The 16402-nt window shown below is 38.2% G+C and overlaps 1 protein-coding gene across 2 annotated transcripts in view; it reads right to left on the reverse strand.

Moving 5' to 3' along the window:
- Window positions 1-16402, reverse strand: part of AIMP1 (aminoacyl tRNA synthetase complex interacting multifunctional protein 1) — an 80923-nt gene that overhangs the window by 4837 nt on the left and 59684 nt on the right. For both annotated transcript variants that reach the window (XM_014599696.3, XM_014599660.3), the window contains exons 4-6: window positions 13204-13365; window positions 10237-10448; window positions 2126-2294 (exon numbers count right to left, since the gene is read on the reverse strand). In XM_014599696.3, coding sequence (XP_014455182.1) covers window positions 2126-2294; window positions 10237-10448; window positions 13204-13365 — 543 coding nt within the window. The remainder of the gene's footprint in view (window positions 1-2125; window positions 2295-10236; window positions 10449-13203; window positions 13366-16402) is intronic.

The raw sequence follows: 16402 nt of genomic DNA on the forward strand, positions 1-16402 counted from the left end.
GGATCAGTGCATAGGATCCAGCCTGGGGGCCATGTGTTTGACACTCCTGATTTAGAAAATAAGTTATTTGGGGCACAGGCCACTGTATCTGTGTGTACAGTGTCTAGCACAATGGTTTCCCTATTTTTGGTTGACTCTTTGTCAATACTCTAATAAATATTACTAAAAGTCACCCTAAGTCACCCCCTCAGCTTCAAAGATGGACCTCATCAAGCATTCAAAAATTGCATTTAGATTTTATCTCAAGTTTCACATTATTCATTCTTAAACAAAGATCCCTCTAAACTATTCTTATAAATGCTGTTTACGTACAGGAGGAATGCACAGTTCCTTCCATCTGCTGTGTACCATTTCTTACCCGTTATCTCACTACAATTTATAAATACAGTATTTCTGTCATGGACTGTCTAACAACAAAAATCAAGTATTTCATTGAGAACTAGCAAAAGAAGCTCTTTTAAAATCAAGTGGTCTCTAGCTTTCCCTCATATGTTACTCCAGAGTGCCTGTTTTATACTCTTTGGCATAAGAAGTGTATTATCAAAGACAAGCATTATAGCCTTTTTCTCACAGCTACCAATTTCTCCTTTGTGCAGTAGGTAGTAATTGCCATTATTTTGTAGTTAAAATTTATGGAACCAGAGATTTAAATGTTTTAATGGGCTATAAAATACTTCATTTGGCATTCTTAAAGCTCCACGGATATCTCTAGCTTCCTATCAGGAGGAAATGGTTGTAAAGTATATAAAGCCTTCTAGCATAAGCCTGAGGGTTTAGTTCTGAAGTGCAATTTTCACACCACATTTAATTTATACTGCGGCTTTCTAGAAACAGAATATCAATAGGATAGAAACAGAAATAGAATATCAATATACCCAAGGACCTGCAAACAATTTTATAATAAATGTTGACATAGCTGATTTTCACTAGGAATAGACTTTTTAAAAACTAATGAAAGTCTCTATAAAAGCAGTTCTAATTATTTTGCTACTGAAATGCTACTTCAGACAATAGTCTGGCAGGCATGAACTAACAGGATGCATTGTAACAAGGTGCACTGCACTGTGATTATCTTGTAACAGTCAGTTTGATGAGTTATTTTTGATGCATGTTTAAGAATGTTTAAAAAAGTGAGGAAAGGCTGATTCCTTCTGTAGTGATCGGAATGGTCTACTCATATGAGGACAGAACCAAAAAAAAAAAACTAGGTGACATCCTCCCAGAACAGTGATGAGACCTCTGGATCTTCTTTTGTAATTAGGAAACTAATGCACAATGCTATCTATGAAGCACTTTTCACCAGCTCCATGTTTTACTTTACCAGCTCATGGGGGAGACAAAACATTCTTCCCTCTCACGATCCATGGCAAATGTAAAACTTTACAATTAATATAATATGCATGAACACATATACATACATGCATATATATACCTCTGTGTGTATTTGTGCATATCTAAAATTTACACATATACTGTGTGTGAATATATGTACATTTACAAATAATGTTAATGTTTAAAAGACAAGCAAAACAAGGTTATTTTAAGAGAGCAGAATTCAGAATTATTCAAATTTCAATTTATAAATGATAAGACTTCGTAAAAAACATATTGCGTATATATTTATGGGGTGCAGGACTGGGAGTCAGGAAACCTTGGTTCTATGCCTTTCTCTGCCACTGACTTACGTGATTTACTTACTGTGTGACTCAGCAAGTCACCCTCATTTTCTGTGCCTCTGCTTCTCTGTTTGCAAAGTGGAAATAGTAGAAACTATACATTTAAGAAGTGCACTTTCATCAGTAAATCTCAAAGCACTGCAGGCATAACACCTAACTAACATTTCTTTCACTTTGTTCACCTTTTAGCTATTTAATCTTTCTTTCTATTTTTAGTCCTTCTAAATACTCACAGAGCACTTGTGTATGTTTATTCAAAATATACAAGGTAATGATCACCTGCAATATTATCAACTCATGGAGTTCAGACCAAAAATTTAATCTACTTCAAATTAATTACCATATAAAACTGGCCCTACACTGAGACGGGAGCAACAAAGATGCGCTGTTTCCTGATTATTATTCTCCCCCACCCCAAATTTCTAAACTCCTAAATATGTATTACTTACCAGGAAAACCTTGAAATGTGATTCTTTCTCCAGGGACAGACCCGCTGGGGGGAGCAAGGATTTCCACTTTATCTGGTGAGCTGGCACACATCACCATTGCTTGAGATACCACTCCCCTCATTTTCGCAGGCTTCAAGTTACAGAGTAACACTGCCATCCGGTTCTGCATCTGTGCATATGCAAAAAAATAATTTAAATTAGTTCCATGTATAGAATATGAATATGCCTAGTTTGGGCCGATTGCAAAAATAATCCTGGGACAGGCCATATAGCCTAGGGTAATGCTGTTTCAGAAGCAAATTTAAATAATTTGCAGGTGTGCACAGCCACTTCTGGATTGTAGTAAAATTGAAATGTGGAAGGAATTTTGAATTACCTTGCCAGTAAAGAAAAGACACTTGAAAACTGAAGTAAATAATTGACGAAAGGATTAACTTGCTCTCCCTTCAATCACAATTGAACATGATTGCACATATATCCATAAGGATTTCTTTATTTCTTAATAATGTATTTCTGTTATTATAGAATTAAGGGATGCTTTTCATTAATGTAAAATGCAGCTATTTTAAATAGCAACAGTTATTTAGAGCTTTCTGCCATATGGTATTATCTCAATCAGCCTTGTCAGAGTGCTTTTACAAACATTTTAGTTAGTCAATCATTTCCTAAATGGGGGATATTAATTTCCATAGGAAAAAGGTAGAGAATATGCACAAGGAACTCTGTTTTGTTTTATTAAAACAGAAAGACTAAGCAAAGCAAGCAAAAAAGTCCTCTCAAAGAAATCATAAAAGGTGAAAACAAAACAAACCCCCCTCCCAGAGAAACTGAAAAAAAATTAAAGTTTCTCCGAGCATAAGAATGTTCTCTAACCTGAATAGTTTTAAGTTTATTCTGACTGGCAGAAAGTAGGCATCTTAAAAGTCTGAAATTAGATATAATGGCTCTTTGAAGATACAGAAAAAACATCTGAAAGTAGAAAGCCTAACTTAATAAATGTGCAAATCAAGAAAAAAAAAATCAGTCAAGTGCAAACGTAATTATATTACAGACTGTATTTCTTCTTAAAGTTACAGAGGCACATAATAAATGGATAAAAATAATTATTTTGAAAAGGAATAGGAATATGGTGACTTGGCTGTTATCTCTGTCACTCTCACTTATTTATTAATACATGAAAAAAATAGGCAGAAATAAATGCGCCTAATTTACTGTTTTGTAAATTGTCACTAAAAACATGTAATCATATAAATAGCAGAAACAAAGGTAGCTATGAAAGTTTCATACAAATGTGAAAGAAATGCACTGAACTAGACATTTTACTGGACCGAGATGACTAGGATAGATGTACGTAGTTGAGGAGAGAGTCAGGAAGGAAAAGTGAATTTCCTTTATAGACAAACTACATGTAACATTTACAAAATACTCTTCATATCAACAGATCCCCAGATACATTCACAGCCATATATTCATGCCACTACTGAAATGCAGATGAAAATAAGGGCAGGACAGGAAATTTCAGATGAAGAAGCTAAAACAAATTCTTATGTTAATAAAAGGTACTAGGGTGAATAAGAGAGAGTTTGCACCTATGCAGAGTTGCTAAATACTGGTGTGAACTGGTAGTCCCACACACATTAAATTGAATGAAAGAGTTAAAAAAAAAAAATCAAGTTAATCTTTTTTTTGAAAAGATAAAAATTAAGTTCATTCTGCTAGCATTCATACCTTTTGTTTAAAAAAAGAATAGGTATTTCAAATACAAGGTTTAAACCAGTAAGAATCTGTGACAGCCAATGTTTCTTGTTGGAGTAAAATAAGTTTTTTCTTAAAACATAAGGGTGTTTTATATCCAAAGCTACATGAAAAAATAAGTATACCAACTAGTCTTCAGCAATTTACTTCTAAGTAAAAGGGTCACAACAGGCTACCCTTCCTTAGTTTGAAGTCAGCACACACAAGTTGAGTTACACTATGAGTTAAAACCACTACAACTCCTTAAAATCCAGAGGAGCTGCAAAGCCAGTAACAACAAAAAATGCTTCTCAAGTTATCATGCACTTGTCTGGATATTAAGTTTGCCAGAAAACATAATGTGCAGACCACAGATTTGGTTACATAAAATATTTCTTTCTGTTTCCTACCAGAAAATGAACATAAGAGTATCTAATGTGGATTCTGAAGTTTAATGCTTCTAAAAGCAATGGAAAATTATTTAAAAAAACAACAAAGCCCAAACCAACAAAAACTGTATAGCGTTACAGAGGAAGCATCAACAAGTTTACAGTTGCTCATGCTGAAGTCAGTCTATGCTTGATTTTCTATATGATTTATGGAAACATTTTTCCATGGAGTAGATCCCCCTCCCCCCCCCCCCCCCCAAAAAAAAAAAAAAGATCAGGAATGCATGTAAGGAATATAATTAGAATCTCAAATTGTAACAGAAAAAAAATTATTTCAATACCATCTTCTGACAAGTTCAAGGCTGGCCTTTGAAGAATGATTTGGAATGATGGATGGTCTCAAGTTTTTCTCAATGAAAAAAAGGTCTATGCCTAATAGAAAAGTTTACACTACAAAAATTAGAACCATAGTTCTTCTGTGATGCAGCTTAACACAGCCAAAACTCAAGTATTTTTACTTACCACAATGTCTAATCCTAAAAACAAAAGCTAGATTACCCACAATTATCTATAATAGAAATGCCTAAACCTGAACTACATTACTGCTTCCACCATAGCTACTACAAATGGAGTTGAATTTCTGGAGAATTATAGGGCTTTTTCTAAAAATATAGACACAACTAAGATATAAATTATTTATATTATGATGGTGCCTATGAGCCTCATTGCCAGACAGTTCACAGATGCACAACCAGAAAATGGCCAATGGCTACAGCTGTGAAGTGTTTAAATACTAACAAATTAACTAGAGATACAAAAAACTAGAACTCTTGGTTCCAAAACGATACCTTTTATTAGACCAACTGGAAAATGGCAAGAAAACTGTCCTTTTCTGCAAGCTTTCGGGATCAAAGTCCCTTCGTCAGGCTCTGAGAAAAGTGTAGATGGTACCAGATGGTATAAAGTCCCCACAGGTAGGAAATAAACTTCATTTTTGCACAGAGAGAGCTGAAGATGGAAGTCTGTCCCTCTGGGTCCATAAGAGTGTCAATTTTCTTGCCATTTTCCAGCTGGTCTAATAAAAGGTATCATTTTGCAACCAAGAGTTCTAGTTTTTTGTATGTCTTTTTGTCTCAGACCAACATGGCTACCAAGTACACCCCTGAAACAAATTAACTATTCACTTTGAGCCTGTCAACAAAATTCTCTTAATTCTCTACTGTGGGGCATTTTGGAGGATTATTTTTCTCCAGCAATTAGGTTACAAAAAATAAGAAGGCATGTCTATTATATCTCTGAATTGTCTGCAGTGTGTTCAGTTTGTTTACAATGAACTCTTAGTAGCTTACAGTCAAGATAGTGCAAAAGATGAAACCAGATGGGTAACAGTGAACCTTTCAGACATATACATTTTTACTTCTGCAAATCTGGTAACAGAAGTAACACCCTTCAATATGACGATGCACTATGTGGAAGAGTTATTGCACTCAGCTTAGTATTTAATAGACAACTGTCTATGTCAGAGGTGTCAAATTTATGGGCCCCCAGGCCAGATCTGTCATGTGGCTGCAGGGCTTGTAGAGGCACTCAGATTTTCAGGATAGGGCCCGTCCCTAAAATTCAGGGCACAAAGCTCCACTGGAAACATGTGTTAGTGTTGGGGGTGAGCGACAGCTGTTAGCCCTAAAGGTCACTGCCATCACTCATCCCACCACTGAAGAGAGATCCAGTCCTGAGGGGTAGTTTGACACACCTGGTATATATCATAAAAGCCACAATCAATGCTGATCCCAGCTGCAGCCCATGTTAGCAGTCTCACCACTGAGGATAGGAACTGGTGGCCATTTGAGAATAAATCAGTTCCCTCAAGATCAGAGTTTCATTTAGGCCACATGATGTAGGTTTCATTGCCAATGGAGAGGAACGTTCAATTGCCAGGAGTCAAGTTATCTCATCCCCTCCAACTCCAAAGTCGCACCATTATGCGAAGAGGATGTCATCCTAGTTTTCAAGGAATCATTTCCAAATTGTATGAGATACAGTATGCTGCAATGCTACAGTATTAAGTATCATGCCTGTGTAGAAGGATTTCAGGTTCATATACTGGTTATGTCATCTGTAAACAATTATGGTGTTTACAGATGACTGGGGACCTACCTAAATCATGGTTGCAGTGCAATGGTGCCTTTAATCTCATTCTTTTTTGCTGTGTGCTCCCCCTGCTGCTGAGTGGCTGAGGCAAAAACCACAGCATTAACTGCCTCTTGGCCACGCAGCAGCAGGGTGAAGGGTCAGCAGCAAAAAGAGCAAGATTAAAGGTCCCACTGCATCATGAACCTCTGTCACGATTATATCCCTAGTCATCTATAAACACCAAAATTGTTCAGGAATCAAAAATGATATGGTAATATAGCAATCAATTCTTCACCCTGTTTAGATAGTTCAGGCATTACTTTCAAATCAACACTGTGTAACAGTTCCAGAGTAAATTAAATCCCATGTAAAACACTCTTGGCCCAAGTATGTCTTAAAAAAAGAAAAGAAAAAAGGAATACAAGTCCATCAACTAAAACAGCAATGCATGTTATCTCGAGTCTTAGCTATCATGGGCTTCTTGAAGCAAATCTGAATAGTTCTGGGATCCTAGTAACATGAATTTAATTAAATTTGTCCACAGAACACGGGACCTTGTACACAATCTGTTGCAAGTTTTGCGGAGAGGAAGCAAAAAAAGACTTGGTAACATGGGCCATGCAAACTGGAGAAAATAGTGGGTTTTTGCCTTTGAACCACTGAGTAAGAGTCCCTCTATCACCTTCCTCAGTAACTGCAAACCTTTTGGAACAAATGTCTCCCACTCTTGGACATGACCCCCATGGCCATCGGGCACTTGTGACAGGGTGCTCTCAATCCCTCCTTTTGGAGATGTTCCACTCCCTTAGAGTATTTAAATCAATACTGAAACAGACAGAAAACATTATATAGGCTAGTGGTTAAGGTGTTCTCCTGGGAGGGAAGAGATGTGTGAAAGTCCCCTCAGGCAGAAGAGGAAACTAAATTAGTGTTGCCTGGGGTGAAAAGGGGACAAATCTTGTGAATCCAGTCTTAAAACTATTTTTCCTGTTAAAATTTTTTAACGGAAAAATTTAGTTCTGTCCATGACTAGTTTTAGGATAGCCAAAAGTACATTTTTGGCAAAATTACTGTTCATGGAAAAAATGTAGCAGAGAGCTCAAGTTATAACTTGACTCCACTGTGCAAGTAACCACCCCTCCACCGCCAAACACCACTATGATACTGTGCGCTGTCATTTTATTCTGAATAAAAACAAATGAAGCATTTTTAGAAGCACCTTATAGTGTAGCACACTTCACCATATTACATTCCCAAAACTTCTGGGAGCACTATGGAGGCTGAATACTGCTTGCTTTATGTCACTCAAAATACAATGTTAGATATGTTTACCCCTTTTAATAACAGAAGGGAATAAAAGCTTTCAGAGTATCTATATTGTCAAGACTTCACTACTGTTGTTTTTATACACAATAGTTATTGGTCAGAAAAAGGATGTACACACTTGTAAACTTTAAGTATCCAGATGGTTTTCCTGTCTTAATGTTCCCAGGAAAGTAAGATGAGTATCCTTTCCTTAGCTTGCCAAGTCTCCATTTTTCCAAATGTTTCTTATTTTTTTCTTATGTTGTTCCACATGTGATTAGGATTCAGGGAAATTTTAAAGAATGGACATGAACAGATTATCAAAAAACCTAATATTTTTTGGATAAACACAAGATTGTATATATGCCACTTACTCCAGTTACCCATTTGATAGCCTTGAAATATCCACAGTCTCTTTTAATTCAGATGTTGTTTTTCCATGTGAAAAGGACAAGGTTACATACCTAGAGCAGACCCCTGGCCAGGGGAGTCTGCCTAACTACAGTGACGTGGCCATGCTCTGACGGGAGCTCCCAGTTTTCCCCAGCGCCGTCTTATCACCTCACTGGGTGAAGCGGATTGGGCTCATTAAGCAGCCCAGCATTATTTCCTGTCCCTGGAGAGGGGATGGCGTGGGACGGTAGGAGAGAATGAGTCGGGGCATGCAGACCGTGTGAGCGCCTGTCGGCTGCCCAGAATTGAAGTCCCCAGGAACAGGGCAAGGGACCTGTATGGTCTTGAGAGCTCAAAGGAGCTCACACACTCAGGGAAAGCCAATGCTCCCGCGTTAAATTGGCTGCCATGCACAGTCAATTAAGCCAGCGCGGCTTCAATTACTGAAAAAAAAAAAAGAAGGAAACATTTGATCACAACTTTGGCAATCAAGCATTTATGGAATAAGGATCTGGGAAGGGAGAGCCTGCATTTGAGTCCCCTGCAGCCGGGAGAGGCACCACAGCGAGTCACCTGTAATTTTGCTTCCTATGCGAAGAAGTTTTGTTTCGTTGAGTATACCTGGTCAGGCACCTGGCAAGTGATGGCCAACACTGGGTCAGAGAGTCATCACCCCTCCCCCCATTAATTAGGTCATCGAAGTCGTGGCAGGAGAGATAATAGAGAGGAATACCAACCCCACTGAGTTGACCAGCACCGGCCTTGAAAGAGGGAAACCAATGAATGTCAACGGGATGTAAAGGCCCATGTCTGTATGCAGTCATATCTCGACAATCCAGAATACACTTAAATGGAACTAGAATTATTACAGGTGTTACACAAGAAAATAAAATGATCAGAAAGGAAGCACTATTCAGTTTTAAAGGGAACTTCTTAAATTTACTGTGTTAAGCGTTTGCAGGATAGTTCATGTTCTAATATAAAAAGTCAGTCCTGGAAAGATCTCTCAGCTTTTCAAATGTTAATGTGTCCAGTAGGTAGATTAAATGGGCCCAATATAAAACATCAGCTCCAAAACACTGAGGAAATTAAGGGTAGTTCAGATTCAGGTCAGATGTCTGTGATCGTACAAACGGGCCTAAACTAAAATCTTGATTTCAAACCTATCCTTCTAAGCAGGGGTTTGGCAAAGTTTCAGAGCTGCAGCCAGGAACAACCTGGTTTGAGTCCAGGGCAGGCCAGTGTTCCAGCTAGCCAGACCCGCTTCTCCCTGCCCCCTAGGTACTCATCACCTGGTGCAGCTCCTCACCACCTGGCATGGGCATAGCCCCCCAGCACAAGAATGGTGCTGAACCCTGTCAGCTATGTAACCAAATCTGGCCCATGGCCACCTTGCTAATACCTGCCCTACAACAATTCAAGGTTAAGAAGTTTGCATCAGAACCCATAGCTTAAGTCTTGGACTCATCACCAGTAGTAGCCATATGATGTTTATTAAGTAACTTGGAACCTCCAGGTTGTAATAACTGACCAAAACCTGGTATGCTAAAAATATTTGAAAAACCAAAACATTAACATTTCTCTTCTAAAACTGCTTATGGCACACTAGTTACTTCATGGGAGTAAAACAAAGATCTAAAGGACCAAAAGTTTTAATTTCATTAATTCATTTGTATATCGTTCAAATACGCATTAAAATTATGCGGGAATTTAAACCTAAAGGAAAAATGTAGCCTTTGGCCAGTGTTACTCATCACAGATTCAGAAAAAATAAAGTTCAAACGGAGTACAGAGAATATTAGACGTGAACCATTTAACTTAACTGAACTAGAAGTCCATTTATATTACTCCTCTCCACTACCCCATGAGTGCAACATCTTATTTCCTTTCAAACATTTTCAGGGCTGTACGCTCTGTAAGACATACCAAAGACTCTCTCTGAGAAATAACACATAAAGTAACGGAATAACATCTCACCTAATTAAAATCTGTCCTTCAAGAGCCTAATTAGAATTTGTAATTAAAAATATATCTAAGGAACAGAACTTTCTGTTGCAAACAAGGTACTTGAAAAGAATTCGCAATCGCCACACTTTGATGCTAAGAAACTACACATTAATTTACATACATTTTTTACATAAATAATTTCATATGTACCTGTTCCAAAGGTACATGCTTCACCAAGCCACTGACCACAGTTCTTGGGCTTGCTTCTCCAACATCTACCTCCTCGACATAAAGAGAATCTGCATCAGGGTGTTTTTTTGCAGTAATAATGCAACCAACACGCAGGTCCAGGCAAGAAACATCTATAGGTTTAGAGTCATCACCCCCAGCTGCTGGAGGATGCTTCTTTTCCTTCTTCTCCCCTGCAGGAGAGAGTTAAATTAGAAGCCAAGGGAAAGAAGTTACATTATTAATTTTCCTTACCAATCCTGCAACCACTAGATCTAAGCAAAAACTTTGAATTGTGTACTGACATCACTTTACTGCCTTAAATGACACGTGGTCCCACCTTTGTATTTCATATCACTTAGGGCAATCCTTGTGTCTAAAGGCCTTTGGCACACATTACATTTATTCTGCAATTAACTAGTTAATTACACAATAACTTTAGACATGCTACACGTGCAAAGTAATTATCACACAATAGAAGTGGTCAACAAGCCATAAAAATGGTCAATTAGCTATAAAAATGGCCAACGAGCTATAAATTTGTGGCTTGAAAAATGTTGAACAGTTTTATAGATAGTTTCTATTGAGCATTAAATTAAATATGTGGCATGTCACACACAGGATGACAGCAGCCCTTGACAGACATTCACTTTCAGATGTCACAAGTGCATGGTAAGACATGTGATTCTGGATCTCAATTGCACCTTACTTGCTGGTGGAGAGGGAGCCCAGGCTCCTAACCAAGTTCCCAAGAAGCTTGATTTTGCAATCCCCTCTGGGTAGCTTGCGCTTTAAACATGAAGCAGGTTACATGGTGTGACTATTTCCATTGAGTAATACTGCCTGTTCCTCGATAGAAGTAATGTTTGCCAAGGGCCTGACGTAGCTGTACAATATAACTTATATTTTTCTGATTGGAACCCACTTAATTTGTAGTGAGTTGCCAAATTAAGGAAGAACTACTCAGCTGTTTCTTGTAGCTTTCACTTCAAAGGGCATGTCTCAGATCAGATGAAGCTTCTCAGCAGTGCCCTCTGGAATGAAAGTCACAGCAAAACCTGGAGTGCTCAATGCTCCTGCACAGTTTTTTGCCTCAACATGCCCAAATACTTCACAACCCCTCGCCTTCACCAGTGGACTAGGAATCTAACCTCAGAAAGTATCTGGATACCTGGTATCTCTGAAAGGACATCTAAATTCTGAAGTGGCTCACAAACTGAAGTTCCATCAGTGAATTTTAATTCTTATATAATGACCACTGACATCATGCACTGAGTTAACACACTGAGGCTGTATTTTTGTGCAAAGGTAATTGATAATTACACTTCTTCCTATTTAAAATTCTAATCTTCATAAAATTACCTTACAAGATTACTACAGGCAGCTAATAAATGACAAACATAGGCAAATATATTATGGTACTACTGGAGTCCCAAAATACAACATTAATTCTGTCACGATTTAGATATGTCCCTAGTAATCTATAAACACCAAAATTGTTCAGGAATCAAAAATGACACGGTAATATAGCAATCAATTCTTCACCCTGTTTAGATAGTTCAGGCATTACTTTCAAATCAACACTGTGTAACAGTTCCAGAGTGAATTAAATCCCATGTAAAACACTCTTGGCCCAGGTATGTCTTAAAAAAAGAAAAAAGGAATACAACCATCGACTAAAACAGCAATGCATGTCATCTCAAGTCTCAGCTACAGTGGGCTTCTTGAAGCAAATCTGAATAGTTCTGGGATCCTAGTAACATAAATTTAATTAAATTTGTCCACAGAACACAGGACCTTGTACACAATCTGTTGCAAATTTTGGGGAGAGGAAGCAAAAAAAGACTTGGTGATGTGGGCCATGGAAACTGGAGAACCAGTTTTTGCCTTTGAACCACTGAGTAAGAGCCCCTCTATCACCTTTCTCAGTAACTGCAAAACTTTTGAAAGGGTTCTGAGATTAGGATTTTTTTTAAGTTTAATTATTTAATAGTATCAAATAATTTTTAAGTTTTTAATTTTTGGAGTCCCAAAATACAATGTTAATTCCCAGGTATGTCATTTGCCTTTGCTTACTTTTTACCACTGCACTTCTTGTCAGTCACATAACAATGCTACAATTCTAGACATAGACTGAGCAAAACAAGATGCTGAAGCTCAATGACTGCAGAATTTTCCAAAAAGAAAAGGACGTGCATTTACAGAAAATAGTACAGCTAAACTGAATGCAGTTCCTTTAGTACTATATAGTAGAGGCAGGCAACATTTTTGGGCAATGCGCCAAAAACACCTGCAGCTTCAACTTATAAGACGTAGGCATACCAGGGGCAGATGTGGGGGATGGGGACTGCAAGGTGTCAGATTCTTTTTGTGGCAATGCTGCCCCAGCCCTTCCCTGCCATCTGCCCCAAAGGGTGTGTGCCAGCAAGATGCGTTCATCTGCCACACACTGCCCATGCCAGCGGTTGCCTACCCCTGCTATATAGCATTACTATTTTATACAATGTAATGTGTCTGAGCTAGTTTGTGGGCTTTTACTTTCATGGTGTCCATGACCCATGGCAAAAACCAAACTCTAACAATGAATCTTGGAGATGTGTTCTATTCCATTCACTTCGGCAGTTTATGCTTCTTTAATCTTCAGCATGCACACAAAGATATGCATATTATATATATATTTTAGGGAAGGAGTCAACAGTATTTAGCTTAGCTACTTTAATACGTATCTGCCAAGTACCTTGCATAAACAAGAACTACAAGCCTATTTGCTTAATTCCCTTTATAAACTGTAAATGCTTCCTTTTTCCAGACTTTTAAGAGTTGGAGTGTTGATTTCCTTACTGTAGATCTACTGATTGTTTTTCCATCCTCTACAATTATGAAACTTTATTTAGAACATCCATAAATTAAATACCATAATTGTTCAAAGGATTTCAGAAGTCGGAATACCTTTTTTTTCTGCCTTGTCCTTCTTTTTCTTTTCTTCTTCTCCAACTTTAATTTGATCTTTGGGATTGGAAGGAGAGGCTGTGAGAGGTGTAGGCTGTGGCAAGTCTTCTGAAAACAAAGCTGTAGAAATGGTTCCACTGGGTGGAGGTGCGATTTGTTTCACTAAAATTAAATATGATGGACATTAAAAAGCTATTTAATTTCTTAAAAGTGCAAATGAAACTCATTATTTTAAATTTTAAATACAAAGAACAATATGTAGCATAAGTGGTTATGAAGAAGAAAAAAGTTAATTAAATACTCAGCAGAGGGAACTACTGATGCTATTAAGATAAAGAGGAATATTATGAAGCAGACCTCAGAAAGGAGATTTTGCGCTGACCAAAGAATTGCAGCACCCTTTAACTCAGGAAGGAGCTTCATTTGTTTAACCAAACGAAAAAGTAGGCTCTCAACTCTACCTATTATTTGCAAATACAGTGAAAACAATCAAATGTATACGCATACAACAAATCTCATTCTGATTAACTAATCATTGTAAACTTTGGTAACTTTAAATGTTTTCTCTAAAAATCTATTAATTTGAAAAAGTACACAAAAACACACAGTAATAGAAAGAAAGAAAGTTCAAACTGCCTCACATTTTTTTCCTTACTCAACTTCAGGTTAAATTAAAAAAAAAAAGGCGGCAAAACGAAGTTTTGTGCAAACAGTGTAACAGACGACGAGGAAAGCACAGGGCCCTGCAAAGATTTATGCACGTGCTTAACTTCATGCTTACACATAGTTCAAGAAACTTTAGTGAGGCAATTCATGTGCATAAAATCAAGCAGCTTTGCGACTGCATCTCTAGGAGCTGAAAATAATTTGAAAAACAAATATTGTGCAATTTTTCTTTAAAAAAAAGCCATTAGGAAATTTAAAAAAAGTCCAGAAGGCAACATATAATGGAGACTATCAGAAGCTTAAGTTCTCTTTATCTTAGTGTTATACCACTCTGATTATAGACTGCAAACATACCTACATGCAAAAAAGCCCCAAAAGTACAGAGAAAGGGGCTAGGGACAGACATTACACACAGACCAGTTTGAGATAAACCAGGTTGAATGTAGTAGCAGACTCAATTGATTTGGCTCAAACCAGTTTATGCAACCTCTGTCCCAGACCCCTTGCTGGTTTAAGATAAACCAGACACTCCCAGCATCCTGACGTCTTCTCTGGGCTAGGAGGGGCTCTCTGTTCCACAGCAGGGCTGGCCCCTCCCCTCTGCTCCCTGACTGGAGCGCAGCACAGATTTGCAGGCACAGTGTCTGCCTGAATCCTCCCTGCTAAGCAGGAATTAGTCCCCCCTCCCCTCTGCCTTACGCAAACACCTCAGCATTAGCTAGCGGACCCCGGAGAGGACAGAGGCAGACAGGCTTTTTGGAGCTAATCAACAGGTTGCTTAATGTCCTTCCTTGGAAGAGTTGTTGGAGAAGAGCTCCATTAGTTAAAGGAAAGAGGCTCTGTTTTCTTAACGAGTTGATAAATATTAAGTTAAGGGTGAAACATTCCTGGCCATAGGGAGGAATAATCAGTCATGACCGGGCCTGGCCACACCCTTCAGCTCTGCCCTGTGGAATCAAAGGGAGAGCTGCTCTAGTGCCCCCTGGCTTCTAGCCTGAGCCACTGCAGGCATGTCCCTGTATTTCTGGGATGTCTATCTGGATTACAAACTGATTTAGCCTAGCCAGGTTGGACTAACCTGCAAAGACTGAATCAATTCAGGCTCAGGCTTTTTGAATGTCTGTCTCTAGCCAGGAAGGTGGCATAATCTTGCTGTTTGGAATTGTTGGGGAAAATTTTAGAAGTTCCCCAATGTTACACAGGGACAGATATAGCCACAAAAAAAAAAAAAAACAAACCTCTGGATGAATGCTAAAAGGATTCATGTGACTAGCTTCCTGCACTACTTGAAAAAAACAGACCCTTGGATGTTCAGTTTAATTTTTTAATATATTCTTTATTTATTTGCACTGCAACAACACAAGACCAATACTCCATCTTGTTACGCCCCAATTCTGTATTTGTAAATTCCTCACAACATGAATTCATCTTACAAAACTTTCTGCCTTGATATTTTTTCTTTGCTGCATTCTGCCTTGGTATTGTCCATTTTAGAGTGACGTAATTATGAAAGATGGCTAAATATCTTTCAAGACAATGCTTTAAACTGTTAACTCTTCTGAGTAGGGACTATGTCTTCTCTCTGTGTATACAGCACTCTAGCAGATTGTAGGGATCCCTTGGAATAAATACATGCTGTATACATTATATAATACTGACCTGACACCGATTAGTGTTCTCATTATTTTTCTTTACTCTGCTAGTGATGTGAGTATTGCCATCTATGTATAACAGTGATTCTCAACCTTCTGGACTTGCGGCACCCCATCACTGGACTTGAGGACCTCCTTCTGATCTTTACGAATTGAGTAGTATCCAATTTCAAAAATGAATTAATAATTTAGTGTTCTGAAATCCTTGCAGAGGGACTGGGTAGTGGGGCTAGGGGATTAGCCAGGCAGAAGGAAGTTTGAACCTACCCTTATCTTCTTATCTCCTCACCTTCTGGCACCCTTCAAAGGACCTGGGGGTACCTCTGGCTGTTGCATCACCCTGGTTGAGAATCACTGATTTATATATTTGTCTCTGTGACTTTCTGAAAGCACTCTCATACACACAGAAAACCTTCTTCACCATCCTAAGCTAGCAAAAATCTCCCATTCCTAGTTCATATCTGTGTTGTCCCATGGAAGAATGATTGTGTAAATAACAAAACAAAACAACTTTCAAAAGTTATTTCCCCTCACAGGTCTCCAGCATGTCCCATCTTATGTCTTTTTTTCCTAGCAAGTAAGAATCTCATATCAAGGATTGTTTTAATTTTATGCCTTACATTACAGGTGAACAAAACCAGTCACTACAGCAAAGGAGGGTACACAGCTTGTAATTTGTCAGCTGGTCCACAGTAACTAGCCATGTGCTCACTTACCACAGTAGTTCAGCCATCTTTCATAGACATTTTGGGGCATATTATTAAGAAACTACTGCAGTTTATCTTTCATTTACAGTAGAGTAAGCGCACGCACATATCTCCTTCGGCAATCCCTTGCAGTCAAGGATGACTGTCTTCCATGATTGTCTTATCTGTGTGTCC

The sequence above is a fragment of the Alligator mississippiensis genome, chromosome 2 (genome assembly GCF_030867095.1).
Source record: "Alligator mississippiensis isolate rAllMis1 chromosome 2, rAllMis1, whole genome shotgun sequence".
Taxonomy (NCBI): domain Eukaryota; kingdom Metazoa; phylum Chordata; order Crocodylia; family Alligatoridae; genus Alligator; species Alligator mississippiensis.